General features: G+C 43.7%; 1 protein-coding gene across 1 annotated transcript in view; it reads left to right on the forward strand.

Moving 5' to 3' along the window:
- The window catches only part of NPAT (nuclear protein, coactivator of histone transcription), a 65602-nt gene that overhangs the window by 14346 nt on the left and 36322 nt on the right, over positions 1–14934 (forward strand). Inside the window, 2 exon segments of the mRNA XM_017855271.1 lie at positions 11386–11504; positions 14787–14847. Of these exon segments, the coding sequence (XP_017710760.1) occupies positions 11386–11504; positions 14787–14847 (180 nt within the window).

Below are 14934 nucleotides of genomic sequence, written 5' to 3' on the forward strand. Positions count from 1 at the left end.
CCCAGGCTGGAGTGCAGTGGTGCCGTCATGGCTCACTGCAGGCTTGACCTCCTGGGCTTAAGCTGTCCTCCTACCTCCGCCTCTAGAGCAACTGGAACTACAGGTGCATACCACCAAGTCCAGCTAATTTCTAAAAACCATAGAGGTGGTTTCTCACTAGGTTTCCCAGAATGGTCTTGAACTCCTAGGCTCAAGCGATTCTACCGCCTCAGACTCCCAAAGTGAGCTACTGCACCCAGCCATTGTTATCTTTTTGTGGATTGACCTTTTTTGTCGTTATCTTTGTCTCTAGTAACAATATTTGTCTTAATATCTACTTTGATACAGGTTGAGTATCCCTTATTCAAAAATTCAAAATGCTTCGAAACCAAAACTGTTTGAATACCAACATGAACCTCAAAGGAAATGTTCATTGGAGAATTTCAGATTTTCAGATTATCAATGCTCAACTTAAGTATAATGCAAATGTTCCAAAATCTGAAACACTTCTGGTCCCAAGCATTTCAGATAAGGGATACTCAACCTGTATTAATGTAACAACTTTAAGTCTTACTTGATTACTGGATAGTATAATCCAGTAATCTTTACTATCCTTTTACTTTCACCCTGTTTGTGTCTTTGAATCAGTCTGGAGCAGCTGGTGCCAAGACGCCAGCTGCAGTGCTGGAGGTGTGGCCAGGGCTGTGTGCTCCACAGGGCGGCAGGAGCTGGAAAGAGATGGGTGCCCTGTCCCCTTCCAGGTTGGATGAGCAGGAGCCCTGACCTCCCAGGTGCAGCTGCAGCTGTGGAGCAGCCATCCCTGCACTCTCTGGGGCCCAGGAAGCCCCCCTTTCCCCACAGGCTTGGAAGTGCCTACTCCCACTGCCTGGCCTCTCCCCGCTCCCAGTGTCCACTCCAATTTCAGAGTAAAGTTGAGGCTGAGCCTGCTGCTGTCAGGACCTGGCCGGGTGTGTGCACACTAGGGACAGCACCAACACACCAGCCTCATGCTGCCTTGGTCTGCCTCCGTACTTTCAGCTCTGATGAGCACGTGAGGGAGGCCGAGAGTGAGGCTGAAGGCAGCTTGGCATGGACCTGCCCCTTGGCATGAACAGCCTAAGCACTGTGAGCACCTTAAATGTCAGGTTGATGGTGGCAGGAGGCAGATGGTCACCTAGGCGGAAAGGGGCGGGTCCCTGGTGAAGCCACACCTTCAGGCCAGAGACATCTAGAGCCTGGGGGCCAGACTGCAGATCCAATGCCCAGAGTGAGAGTTTATGGTGCTTTTTCTGGGCCCACCGGTGGCTGCCCATGGACCCATCAGCACATACTTCCTTCCATATGAGGCCTGTAAAAACCCCAGACTCAGCCAGACTCACAGAGATGTTGGGACTACCAGTTGTGAGAAGGAACCACTCACTATGCGTCTCCTCTACACTGAGAACTGGTCACTTGTTGGGACAACCTGCCTGCAGAAAGGAGCTACCCACTGCAGGTTTCTTCTCCACTGAGAGTTAGACACTCGTCAGGATGACCTGCCCGCAGAAAGGAGCTTCCTACTGTGGGTCTCCTCTCTGTTGAGAGCTGGACACTCGTCAGGATGACCTGCCTGTACAGAAAGGCACTGCAGAAAGGAGCTTCCCACTGTGGGTATCCTCTCCCCTAAAAGCTGGATACTCGTGGGGACGACCTGCCTACGGAAAGGAGCTAACCACTGTGGGTCTCCCGAGGGCTGTTCTGTCACTCAGTGAACCTCCTCTCCGCCTTGCTCACCTTCCAGTTGACCATGAACCTCATTCTTTCTGGACGCAGGATAATAATGTGGGACCCACTGAAAGGCGGGACTGAAAGATCTGTAAAACAAACAGGGTTGAAACATGCCCCCTCGCTCACCACGTTGCAGACAATGAGAAGGAAAGAAGAGCTGAGGCCCTTTGGGGAGCCCAGACCTAAGAGCTCCCCAAACCTGGGCTGTGACACCCTCTTTGGGGCTCTGGGGTTCTTGATGTCTCCAAGCTTCAGGGTGCCACTGCGTTCCCCAGTGCCTACAGTGGAAGCCACTGTGGTGTGCCTGATCCAGATGCAGCCTCACAGGGAGCTATTGCCTGGATGTGCCCACCCACTGTATCCAGCATGCCTGGCTATGCTCAGTGGCTGGACCCCGCGCTCACTCATACACCCCCTCACTGCTTCATGCCTGGCTCACCCGTAGCAGGCATGGGATTAGGCCCAGTAGCATGAGCCGAACACAGCCTGCTGGGCCAAGTAAGTGGAACAAGCCCAGCAGACCCTAGCAAAACTCAGGCAAAGGTACCACCAACCACAGGAGTTTCCAACTGGAAAAGCGACACCCTAAGGATCCTATAACAACAGCATATAGTTGGATCATGTTTTTAAGGTCATATAAATTACACCTTCATACATTGTATGCCCATATTGTTGTATACAGTTATCTTTTTAAGCAGAGATGGGGAAGAAAGTTTACATACAAAAAATGCTTATACTCTTTTATTTTTATTTATTTATGTATGTATTTACTTTTGAGACACAGTCTCACTCTGTCGCCCAGGCTGGAATGCAGTGGCATGATCTCACCTCACTGCAGCCTCCGCCTCCCCACTTCAAGAGGTTCTCATGCCTCAGCTTCCCAAGTAGCTGAGATTACAGGCGAGTCCCACCATGCCTGGCTAATTTTTTTGTATTTTTAGTAGAGATGGGGTTTTGCTATGTTGGCCAGATTGGTCTCAAACTCCTGGCCTCAAGTGATCCACCCGCCTGAACCTCCCAAAGTGCTGGGATTACAGGCATGAGCCACTGCACCTAGCCTATACTGCTTTATATTATGCTGTTACCAAGTTACTCTCCAATGTCATCTCATTTTAGCCTGAAGGAGTCCCCTTTTAGTATTTCTTACAGGGAAAATCTGCTAGCAACTAATTCTCTTAGTTGTTTATCTGATAACATATAATTTTTAAATTTTAATTTGGAGTCTTGCTAGATATAGAATTCTTCCTTGAGGCTGGATGTGGTGGCTTACTCCTGTAATCCTAGCACTTTGTGGGGGCCAAGGTGGGAGGATCGCTTGAGGCTAGGAGTTCAAGACCTACCTAGGCAACATATAGTGAGACACCATCTCTATTAAAAAATTGTTTCTTTTAATTAGCCAGGCATAGTTGTGAGTACCTGTTATCCCAGCTACCTGGGAGACTGGAGGTGGAAGTATCATTTGAGCCCCAGCATTCAAAGCTACAGTGAGCTATAATGGTGTCACTGCTCTTCAGCCTGGGCAACAGAGACCCTGTCTCAAAAAGAAAAAAAAATTCTTGGTTGACCTTTTTTTGCTATCAGTTTTTTATCTTTTTTCTTCAACAATCAAAGTAAACATCAGGTCTTTGAATATCATCTCACTACTTCTGGTTTCTGATGAGAAATCAGCTGTCAGTCTTACTGAGAAACCCTTGTTATATATATGTTGAGTTGTTTCTTGCTGCTTTCACAATTTTGTTTGTCTTCGTATTTTCAGTTTTATTATGGTCTAGGTATGGATCTCTTAGTTTATCCTACTTGGAGACTGTTGAGCTACCTTCATGTGTAGATTAAGTTTTTTCTCAAATTTGCACATTTTTGGAAATTCTTCAAATACTCTTTCTGGCATTTCTATCGTTCTAGGATTTCCATTATGCTTATGTTGGTACACTTGATGGTGTCCCTTAGGTTTCTGAGACTCTGTTCACTTTTCATCATTCTGGATTTGTTTCCATTCCTCAGATCAAAGGACTGTTACAACTCTGTCTCCTTCGTGCCATCCATAAGGCAGCAAATGATAGGGGGCTGTGTTTCAGCTCATTTGTGTTACAGCTCGTTCAGTCCCAGTGCCCTGCTCTGGCTTGTGGCTCCTGGGCCTGCTTGACCCTGCCACTGTTTCCTGTCATATGGGGCGGCTGTCCGGTCCTGGCGAAGGTGGGGAGGGCTGCAATGTTACAGCCCCTTTCCCACCAGCAGGTTCCGGGGTCTTGTCCCACATCCAAGAAGAATGAGGTTACACAGACAGGAGAGACTGAGCAAGGTGGAAAACGGTTTTTATTGAGCAACAAAACAACTCTCAACATGAGAGGGGACCCAAAGCGGATAACCCTCTGTGTGATAGAGGGCCCAGAGGTAGGCAGCCCCCACATGTGGCTGAGTCTAGCGTTTTTATGGGCTCAGAATGTGGGAGTGCATGTTGAATGGTCTATGGGCAGGCCTGGAAAAAGCATAATTGGTTTGGCCTTAGGCATCAAGGAAGTTCTCATTCTAGTTGTGGACTCTGCCTGGAACTGGCATCCAGTTTTCAGGTTTCAGGCTGTCTTTGACTTGAATGTTGGGTTTCACCATGTACCTGCCCCTGTCTGCCTGGGAATTTGTCTCTTGCTGCTATCAATCCTCCCTCTGAAGAAGTACATCTAACTGCCATTAGAGTGAGGACAATGACCACAATTGCTGCTTTCTGTTGACAGGGGTGCTGTTTTGCAAAAACGGCAGTCCGATCTCTCTCAGAGGCCTAAGAGTTCCTAGGAAAAGGGAGCCATCATCTGAGGCTCCATTTGCATGACCATATGGAGTTTGATGATCTCTAATTGAGAAGAAACAAATTTTACAAGGTGGTTAAATATATATGGACCAAATAGTATATTATACAAAGAGGAGCTAGAAGGGAAAAATGTAGTCCCAAAGATAACAGAAATAAGGAGCAAAATACACTAAACATGCTGAAACAATGTTATGGCTAGAGCTGTTTCACACTGGTGAAAGAAATTAAATCTTGTATGGGGACAGTTAAACTTCAGAAGAAAAATAACTGTTTAGGGGAGTATATAATCCCTTGGGAGTTCAGGATTAAGGGGTCCTTGGCAAAGATCCCTTGTGGGGAAAAGAACTAGGGTGAGAAGAGCAAGCATAGGAGAGACTATAAAGAGGATGTCCATGATAGGTTAATGACACTTAACCTTTTGTCATATTTAGCTTGAGGTCTCTGGTTTTTTCACACTGGTACGTTGGGTACTGTTCCAGGTCAACAGAGGTAATTCCGTCAGTTTTCCTAGGCCTTTACTCCAACATAATGAATCTAAGAATCTTTTCCAGTGACATTTACTGGCGTAGGAGTAGAAAGAAGTATGGTATAAGGTCTCTCCCGGTGCAGACCTGGAGAGGGAGAGAGGATAAAAAGTGCCTTTACCCAGTACTATGTCCCCTGGGTTGAATAGAGATGGCCTTAGTTCACAGAATTGGGCCTCTGACAGTTGTTTCAGTTCCTATTGGAAATGGGCCAAAGATGTTATACATGTAATCTAATCAGAGGTTTCTTGGTCTAGCAAGAAGTCATTGGTGAGAAAAGGTCGTCTGTGTATCATTTCGAAGGGAATTAAATCCAGCTTTGTAGGGGTGTTTCTAACATGTAGTAGGGCTATGGGAAGAAGAGTAATCCAGGGCAGATGAGTCTCCCAAGACAGTTTTCTGTGGTACCTTTTGATAATGTCATCTGTCTTTTCTACCTTTCCTGAAGATTGTGGCTTCCAAGCACAATGAAGATAGTATTGTATGCCTACTACCTTTGAGACCCCCTGGGTGACAGCCGCCTTGAAGGAAGGGCCATTATTACTCTGGAGGTGTTTAGGAAGTCTAAAGCAAGGAATTACATCATTAATTAGTACTTTTATCACCTCAGAAGCGTTCTCTCTCCAACATGGAAATGTTTCTACTCAGTTAGTGAAATTATCTACCCACACTAGGAGGTATTGGATGCCTCTTGTCTTCCGCATGGGGTGAAATCTGTCTGCCAGTCTTCCCCTGGGTAACCTCCCATTATTTGGGTTCCGGAAGGGAGAAGATGTTGCTTGACGGGATTATTTCTAATACTAACAAGTATTTCTAATACTTCTAAGGCAAGTCTCACAAACATTAGTGACCTGTTTGACCATTTTTAGCAGATTTTTACCTGAAAACATTTGGGCCAATTGATAGGTTTTATGCTTACCTAGGTGGAGGGCTTGCTGAAGGATTTTAAGAACTTGTAAGAACTACCTGGCCGGTAGCTGGTTTATAAAGTTTGCTGTCCTCTGATTTTAACCATCCCGAAGGCTAAAAGATGTGTCCCTGAGAGGTGGCTCATTCTATTTCTGCAGGAGAATATTGAGGTTTTATTTCTCTTGGAGCCCTCCCAGATCAGAGGGGCCTCAAGTGGATCAGAAATCTGGGGCCCTCTTGCTGCCGATTTAGCTGCTTGGTCTGCCAACTTAGTTCCTCAGCTATTTCATCTGTTCGCTTTTAGTGGCCTTTACAATGTATTATTACCACTTCCCATGGAAGGAAAACTGAGGGTAATGATCTCTTAATTTCCTGGTGGTATGAGAGACCTATTAGCTGTGAGGAAGTCCCTTTCTTTCCAGATAGTGGCATGGGCAGGGAGGACTAGGAAAGTGTACTCAGAATGAATATAAATGTTAACTGCTTTCCGTTTGCTTAATTCACCCTCATGAGGGCAGTTACCTCAGCTAGTTGATCACTTGTGTCTGAGGAGAGAGGCATGCTATCAATAATATCATTTAGGGTGACTATTGCATATCCTGCTTTATGGATCCCTTATTCCACAAAAGAACTTCCATCTGTGAAGAGAGTCCAGTCTGGGTTCTCTAAGGGGGTTTCTTCGAGGTCCTCTCTGGCCGCATAGGTTTCCCCTACTATCTGTTCGCAGTCATGTTCAAGCTCCCCAGCTTTCTCTGAGAGGAAAGTTGCTGGGTTTAGGGAGGGACAGGTTCTTAACTGGGCTGCAGATCTCTCTAATAGCACAGCTTAATATTTGAGGAGACAGTTGTCCACTACCCAGAGCCTCCCCTTAGAAGACAGCAGTCCTGCCATATTATGTGGGGTATAAATGGTTACGTTGTACCCCATGGTTACCTTAGTGGCCTCTGGTACTGACAAGGTTACTGCTGTGACTGCCTGGAGGCAGACTGGCCATCCTTTAGCTACCAAATTAAGTTCCTTGCTTAGGTAACCTACAGGTTTCTGGGCTGGACCTTGGGCCTGAGTTGGAACTCCCTGGGCCATTCTCTTCCTTTCTGATACATAAAGATTGAATGTCTTCCCTATGGGAAGACTAAGGGCTGGTGCCTCAAGCCAGGCTTGTTTCAGTTGGTCAAAGGTCCTTTTAGCCTCTGGTTCCCAAATTAGGGAGTGAGTCTTAGTTGCCTGAGTCTCCTTTATTGTGTGATATAAGGAACAAACTATTTCACCATACCCGAGTATCCATAGTCCTGTAATCCCCAAGAATCCTCTCAGTTCCTTGAGGGTTTGGGGGAGGGGAAAAGAGGAGATGGACTTAATCTTTTCTTCACGTAGTTCCCTGGTCCCCTCTGACAAGACTAGACCTAGGTACTTCACTGAAGTCTGACAGAGCTGAGCCTTAGATTTTGAGACCTTATATCCTCTGTTAGCCGGAAAATTAAGACAAGCCTTACGCTCGTCCTGAGACTTCCTTAATTGGAGCGCAAAGGAGAATATCATCATCTACATGTTGTAAACCTGAGGATAAAGAAACTCAGATCTTTTGACAACACTTGCCCAAACAGCTGGGAGCTGTCTTAAAACCTCTGTGGTAACACCATCCAGGTTAGCTGTGTAGTCTGGTTGGATGGATCCTTGAATGCAAACAAATACTGGCAGTTGGGGTGTAATGGTATGCAGAAAAAAGATGTGCTTTAGGTTCAGGACTGTGAACCATTTAGTTCTCCCAAGTATTTGAGTTAGTAGGGTATAGGGATTGGGAACCACCATATGGATTGGAACCACATCCTCATTAATGAGGCAGAGGTCTTGGACCAGTCTCCTTCCTTTATTGTGTTTTTATAAATCCAGTATCAGAGTATTACAAGAGCTGTTGCAGGGTTTAAGGAAGCCCTGCATCCTTGAGTTATCAGTGATGGCTTCTAGCCCTTTTCTAACTTGTGGTTTTAGGGGATATTGTCTCTGGTTAGAGAAGGTGGGATCCTTAAGGTGGACCCAGACCAGTATGGCAATTATGGCTGCACCAATTTTCCTTTGAGTTGCCCAGACTTCTGGGTTAATTAATATCGGTCTGCACTAAGGTGAGACAAAGAGTCTGTCCTGGAGCCATAAGGATGGTGGGTCCCATACCAGCTAAAATACCCCTGCCTAGCAGAGGAGTTGAGCTTTCAGCCAGGTGCGGTGGCTCAAGCCTGTAATCCCAGCACTTTGGGAGGGCGAGACGGGCGGATCACGAGGTCAGGAGATTGAGACCATCCTGGCTAACACAGTGAAACCCCGTCTCTACTAAAAATACAAAAAACTAGCCAGGCGAGGTGGCGGGCACCTGTAGTCCCAGCTATTTGGGAAACTGAGGCAGGAGAATGGCGTGAACCCGGGAGGCGGAGCTTGCAGTGAGCTGAGATTGGGCCACTGCACTCCAGCCTGGGCGACAGAGCGAGACTCCGTCTCAAAAAAAAAAAAAGTCATGGGTAAACAAAAGGTCACCTCAACTATAACTAAGGGGTTGGGAAAAACATCAGATTAAAGGCTTTCCTGAGACGTCCCTAACAGTCATACTAAGAAAGGAAGGGAGGACTGGCCTAATAAGTTGCCTCCCAAGAGGGAAAAAAAATCAGTCCCTTACATAGCAACGCTCCCTGTAGTCACAGGACTGCTGACTCCTGACACGGTTGGGGCGGGGAGGGGGGCGGGAACAACTTAAATGCAGGGAGGGGAAGTTGCCTGAGGGAAATAGCCTCTTGCCCGATGCAAATGGGTTCTTTCAACAGGTGAAAGAAAACTCAATCATTACATCCTTCTTCTAAAAACAGAAAAAACCAAGTTGTTCTGAATTACACTGCTGATGACTAAGCAAAATGCTCATTCCACTCAGTAATGTTGTCACTATGGTTTGCAACAACACCCTTAATGTTGTATATGAAGACGAGATAGGAGCCAGGAAAGAAAGAAAATGCTATAGGAAAGACTGGAGGTCTTGACTGACACCTGAACGGGCTCTTGGGGATTGGGGCCAGTCCAGGAGCCTTCGGGTAACACTGAGGTATAGCCTCAGCCAGATGCCTTCAGTTGTCCGACGACCTTATTCTGATCCTGTGCAATGGCTAGACCTCTGTGAAGGGAGACTGGATTGAAACAAAGCCAACATTCCCAGTACCTGAGGGTGATGGCGGAGGCTTGACAAAGTCTTCCCCGGCAAGCCTGTCCTTTGCAGCTGTGCCATTTGCTCTTAACTGGCTGATAGAGGTCCAGTGCTTCATCCATTTTCGGAAAAAAATGTGAAGGCAAGAAGCCTCAGAAATGAAAGTGTAAGAGGTCCACTCTTACCCTTCCACAGATCCCAGACAAGCCTCCAGAAATGACACAGGATTCATTCAGTGCCGCTGTGCTGGCCAGCATCTCCGTGGCCTGTGGCACGCCTATCTGGGCCTCACTCACCTCTACGCTCACTGCTGGGCCCTCTGCCCACTCGACCCAGCAGACTGCTTCTGGCTTGGATTCCATGCCCACTGCAGCTCTGCATTCAGCCCACAACTGGTCCAGTTGTGCCATGATTGTCTTCTACCTTGGGAGCCGGCATCTGGATGAGGGTGACATAGCAGGACCCAGAAACTTGGAGATACCAGCAACCACAGAGCCCCAGCTGTTGCCCAGGGAGTCCCCAAGGACCATTACAACTCTCTCTTCTTCCCACCGCCCATAGCATGGCAAACGGAGGTGGCAGGGGAACGCATGTTTCAGCTCCTTTGTGTTACAGCTCGTTCCATCCCCCTACCCTGCTTCAGTCTACGGTTCCTAGACTGGCCCAGCCTCACTGCTGCTTACTGTCGGGTAGCTGCCCAGTGCCAGCAGAGGGCTGGAGGGCTACAGTGTTAGAGTTCCTTTCACCACCATTCAGCAGGTTCTGGGATCTTGTCCTGCGTTTAAGAAGAATGAGATTATGCCGACAGTGGAGAGTGAGCAAGGCAACAGCTCTCGACACGAGAGGGGACCCGACATGAGTAGACCTCCATGTGAGAGGGGATTCCAAAGGCGGGTAGTCCCCATGTGTGGCTGAGTCTGAGGTTTTTATGGGCTCAGAATGGGAGAGTGCAGGCTGATTGCTCCATGGATGAACCTGGAAAAAGCACCATTTGATTGGCTAAAAGACATCGAGGAAGTTCTCACTCTGGTCATGGACTCTACACAGAACTGTCAGTCCAGTTTTCAGGCTTCAGGCTGTCTTTGGCTTGAAGGTTGTCAGGTTTCACCGGGTACCCTACCCCGTCTGCTTGGGAGTTTGTCTCCTGCTCGTATCAACTGTATTATTTCTTTATTCATATTTTCTATTTGGTGAGAGATTATTTTCGTAATTTTCTAGACATGGATTCCTTTACTTTTTCCAACTTATTTAAAAATAGCTCATTTATAGTCTCAAGTCTAACATCTGGATTTCCCTGGGCAGACTTTTGGTTTTTTGACTCTGTATGAGCCATACTTTCTTATTTCTGTGTGTATATCATAATATTTTGTGAAAAAATTGGATGTTTTAAATAATATAATGCGACAACTCTTGGAATTAGATTTTTCTTCTTCCGTGTTTGTTGTTGTCTTAGCTGTTGCTGTTTGTCTAGTGAGTTTGCTGAACTAATTTTATGCAGTCTATATTCTGTGAAGAGTTGGTACTCTATGATTGGATGATGATTTCCTTAACTACTGGGAGCAAATAAATATCCCATTGTTTGCCAAGGGGGTCTTTGTGTGCATTGGGGCATGCTTTAGTTCAGCCAAGCAGTTGACCCACTCTGCCTTAACCTTCCTTCACTAGTTAAAGTTAAGGTTCTTGTTGGAATTGGTAATGCTTTGATTCCCAAAGGGCATAAATTAAGAATTAAGGGAGTTCCTGTCTCACTTTTCATGCAGAGTAGGTCTTCTGTTCATTCTTTTTATAAATCGTTTGGCAAATAAATGAAGTATACAAATACATAGCATTGTTGTGAGAACATAGTTTTCTGATAACTCAGTAATTGAATTTATACCATCAACTGACCTGGTCATTATGGAAGTTATGCAGTAGAGGAACATAGTTATTTATCATTAATTTATTGGTTCTCCTGTAAGTACCGTGAAATAATTATACTTGGTTAAACACTTTATTTTACTAGTTTAGCTAGAATTGTTTCCTGTGAAAGGGCCACCTGTTCTATGAATTATGCTTTGTATTGCAGCACAAGCTGGTGTTTCTGTTCAAGGCAGCCAAACACTAGAGCATTCCACCTAAGGTTTAAATTGTGATATCAGTACATGCTATAGCATTTTCAATAGCAGTTTTAACCAAAAGTACAGAATTCAGCATAAGTACTTAAACTTTTATTTTTTATTTAGGTTACTTACAGCAAGAAAACCTCATTTCTACCTGCCAGACTTTTATTTTGGAAAGTTCAGATTTAAAAGAATATGCAGAACACTGTACAGATGAAGGGTTTATTCCAGCATGCTTACTGGTGAGTTACTTATTCCTTAAGGGAAATACTTCATCAACACAAGAGACTACAAACATAGTCATAAAATCAGCTTATCAGAAAAAAAAATTGAAATTGGCATAAGTTTGATGGTTTATATTCATGCATGACTGGTAAGACCCAAAGAAGACCAGCTGTTCTTTTTACAAATTTATGCCAGAACTATTAAATGAATTACAACTTTGACTCTGAGAATTAGTTTCAAAATGACACCCTCGTTTATGATTAGTTTCGCTGCTGCTATCTCCAAGCCTTTTTTTTTTCCTTCCTGACCTGTATCTGGCTGCTGCTTTCAGACAAATACAAAACAGATACTTTGATTGATTATTGTCATCTCTTTTGTTAAATATCACTAGACCAACAAACCATTTGGCATGTAGTGGATACCTTCCAGAACTACATTATTTCACATGGTGTTTACTATTTTAAACATGGCTCCTTGAAGACAATCACAGATAACATCAATGTCTGCTTAGGAAACTGAAAATGATGCAAAACTAAAGTTAAGCAAGGTCATAGAATACAGAGTATACACAAATCCATTGTATTCTGTATGCCTGCAATAAACAATTGAAATTTGAAAATTTTTTGAAAATATGCATTTACAATAGCAACAAACAAACAAAATGCTTAGAGATAATCTAACAAAATATGTGTGAAATCCAAATGCTCCAAATTGCCTGAAATCTAAGGCCTGAATAAAAGGAGAATTGTACTGTGTGCACAGATTGAGAGACTCAATATTGTTAAGGTGTTATTCCCCCCAATTTAATTATAGATTTTTCACAGTCAAAATGCCTGCAAGCATTTTTATAGATAACATGGAGCTGAATTCTAAATTTTAAATGGAAAAGAAACTAGAATAGCCTAAAGAGTTTCTGAAAAAGAACAATTTGGAGGATTCACATTACCAGATTTCAAAACTTACTAAAAAACTGTGATAATAAAGATTAAGGGGCATTTTTGATAGTTTAGGCACGTAGATCAGTGGAACCAAATACAAAGTCCATATAGAGACCCACACATCTGATTTTGACAAAGGCTTAAAGGCAATTCATTGCAGGAAGGATGCTTGTATCAACAAATGTTGCTGGAACACTCAGACATCCATATGTAGAAAAAGAACCTCTACAGATACCTCATACCTTATGCAAAAATTAACCATAAAATGGATCACAATGTAAAACACAAGACCGTAAGACTTCTAAATGAAAACATAAGAAAAAAATTGTGCAAAGTTGGATTTGACAATGAGTTTTATATATGACACCAAAAGCATGGGCTATAAAGGCAAAACTTAGGTCAATTTATAAAAAATTAAAAACTTGCTCTACAAGAGGCATGTTAAAAGAAATGGGCTGGGCCAGACACAATGGCTCATGCCTATAATCCCAGCACTTTGGGAGGCCCAGGCAAGAGGATTGCTTGAACTCAGGAGTTCTATACCAGCCTGGGCAGCATAGTGAGACTTCATCACTAGAAAACAATTTTTAAAAATTAGCCAGGTGTGGTGGTGTACTTAGTCCCAGCTGCTTGGGAGGATGAGGCTGGAGGATCACTTGAGCCCAGGAGGTGAAGGCTGCAGTGAGCCACAGTTGCATCGCTGCACTTCAGCCTGGATGACAGAGTAAAACTCTGTCTCAAAAAAAAAGGCTGGGTGAAAATATTTGTATCTTACATGTCTGATAAAGGGTTTATACCCAGAACATATGTATAGAACTCTTAAAACTTAACAACAAAAACCAAACAATTTTTTTAAGTAGATAAGAGCTCTGAAGATACTTTTACCAAAGAAAATATACAGATGGCAATAAGCATATGAAAAGATCTTCCATATCATTAGTTATTAGGAAAATGCAAATTAATACCCCAGTGAGATACAAATACCTATTAGAATGGCTAATATAAGAAAACAGGTTTAAAAACTGGCAAGTCCTTGACCACAAATATGCAGAGCAGCAGGAACTCTTGTCTGTTACTGGTAAGAATTAAAAATCATACAGTTGCTTTTGAAAACAGTTTGACATTTGCTTATATGATTAAGCATATACTCCCCATGTGAACCAACATTCACATAACCCAAATCAGTTGAAAAACTTGTGTTCACACAAAAACCTAGACACTGGTGTTTGCTTATAGTGCCTGAAAACTGAAAACAGGCCAAGTGTGGTGGCTCACACCTGTAATCCCAGCACTTTGGGAGGGCAAGGCAAGCGGATAGTGAGGTCAAGAGTTCGAGACCATCCTGGCCAACATAGTGAAACCCTGTCTCTACTATAAATACAAAACTTAGCCAGGCATGATGATGCATGCCTGTAGTCCCAGCTACTCGGGAGGCTGAGGCAGGAGAATTGCTTGAACCTGGGAGATGGAGGTTTTGGCGAGCCGAGACTGTGCCATTGCACTGCAGCCTGAGCAACAGAGCAAGACTCCATCTCAAAAAAAAAAAACTGAAAACAGGCCGGGCATGATGGCTCACACATTTAATCCCAGCACTTTGGGAGGCTGAGGCAGGAACATGGCTTGAAGCCAGGAGTTCAAGGCTATAGTGAGCTGTGAGCAGCCACTACACTCCAGCCTGTGTGACAGAGCAAGACCCTGTCTCTAAAAAAAAAAAAAAAAAATTTAAAACTAGTGACATCCAAGATGTCTTTCAAAAAGTGACAAACTCTGATGTGTTCGTAACAAAGTAATACTACTACTCAGCAATAAAAAGCAACATGCTGTTCGCACAATAATATGGATGAATATTAAATAAATCCTTCTAATTTTTTCTGATTTCTTCTAAATTAACAATTCTGAACAAATAACAAATTGTAGATAGTGGGAGCCAGATTCCTCACTGTGTGAGAAAGAAGATATAAATAAGCATAATAATGAAACCAGTGGTGTTGGGTTATAATCTGAGATATTAGTATGACACTGTGGTTATTTTAATATATATACAGATAGATGCAGAAATACAAATGCTTGTGTATATGCATTTGTACATGTATGTGTAGCTGTCTGCTGAGAGGGTCTAGAAGCAGTAATACCCAAGTAGCTATAATGTCCTAGTCCAACGGGCAAGATTCTTTCGAAGCTTGGATGCAAACTCTAATGTCAGTGGCTATTTTCATTTTCGATTACCTGCTTCTTTACCCTTTCCTCATCAGCTACTCTGCAGTTAGATCTTTTATTAACTTGGATGGTGGAATCTTTTCTTGTGAGAAATTATTGGTAGTATTATACAATTTTGGTAATATTTGATCTTTTTCTTTTCAGTCCTTATTTGGAAAAAACTTGACAACAATTTTAAATGAGTATGTAGCTATGAAAACAAAAGGTAAGAGTTCTGATTTGGAGTTTTTTTGCTAATGTTTACAATATTTATCTCCTTGATTTAGTTAAAAATAATTTTTAAAGGTGTCTC

Source organism: Rhinopithecus bieti, unplaced genomic scaffold, assembly GCF_001698545.2.
Source record: "Rhinopithecus bieti isolate Rb0 unplaced genomic scaffold, ASM169854v2 scaffold_39705, whole genome shotgun sequence".
Taxonomy (NCBI): domain Eukaryota; kingdom Metazoa; phylum Chordata; class Mammalia; order Primates; family Cercopithecidae; genus Rhinopithecus; species Rhinopithecus bieti.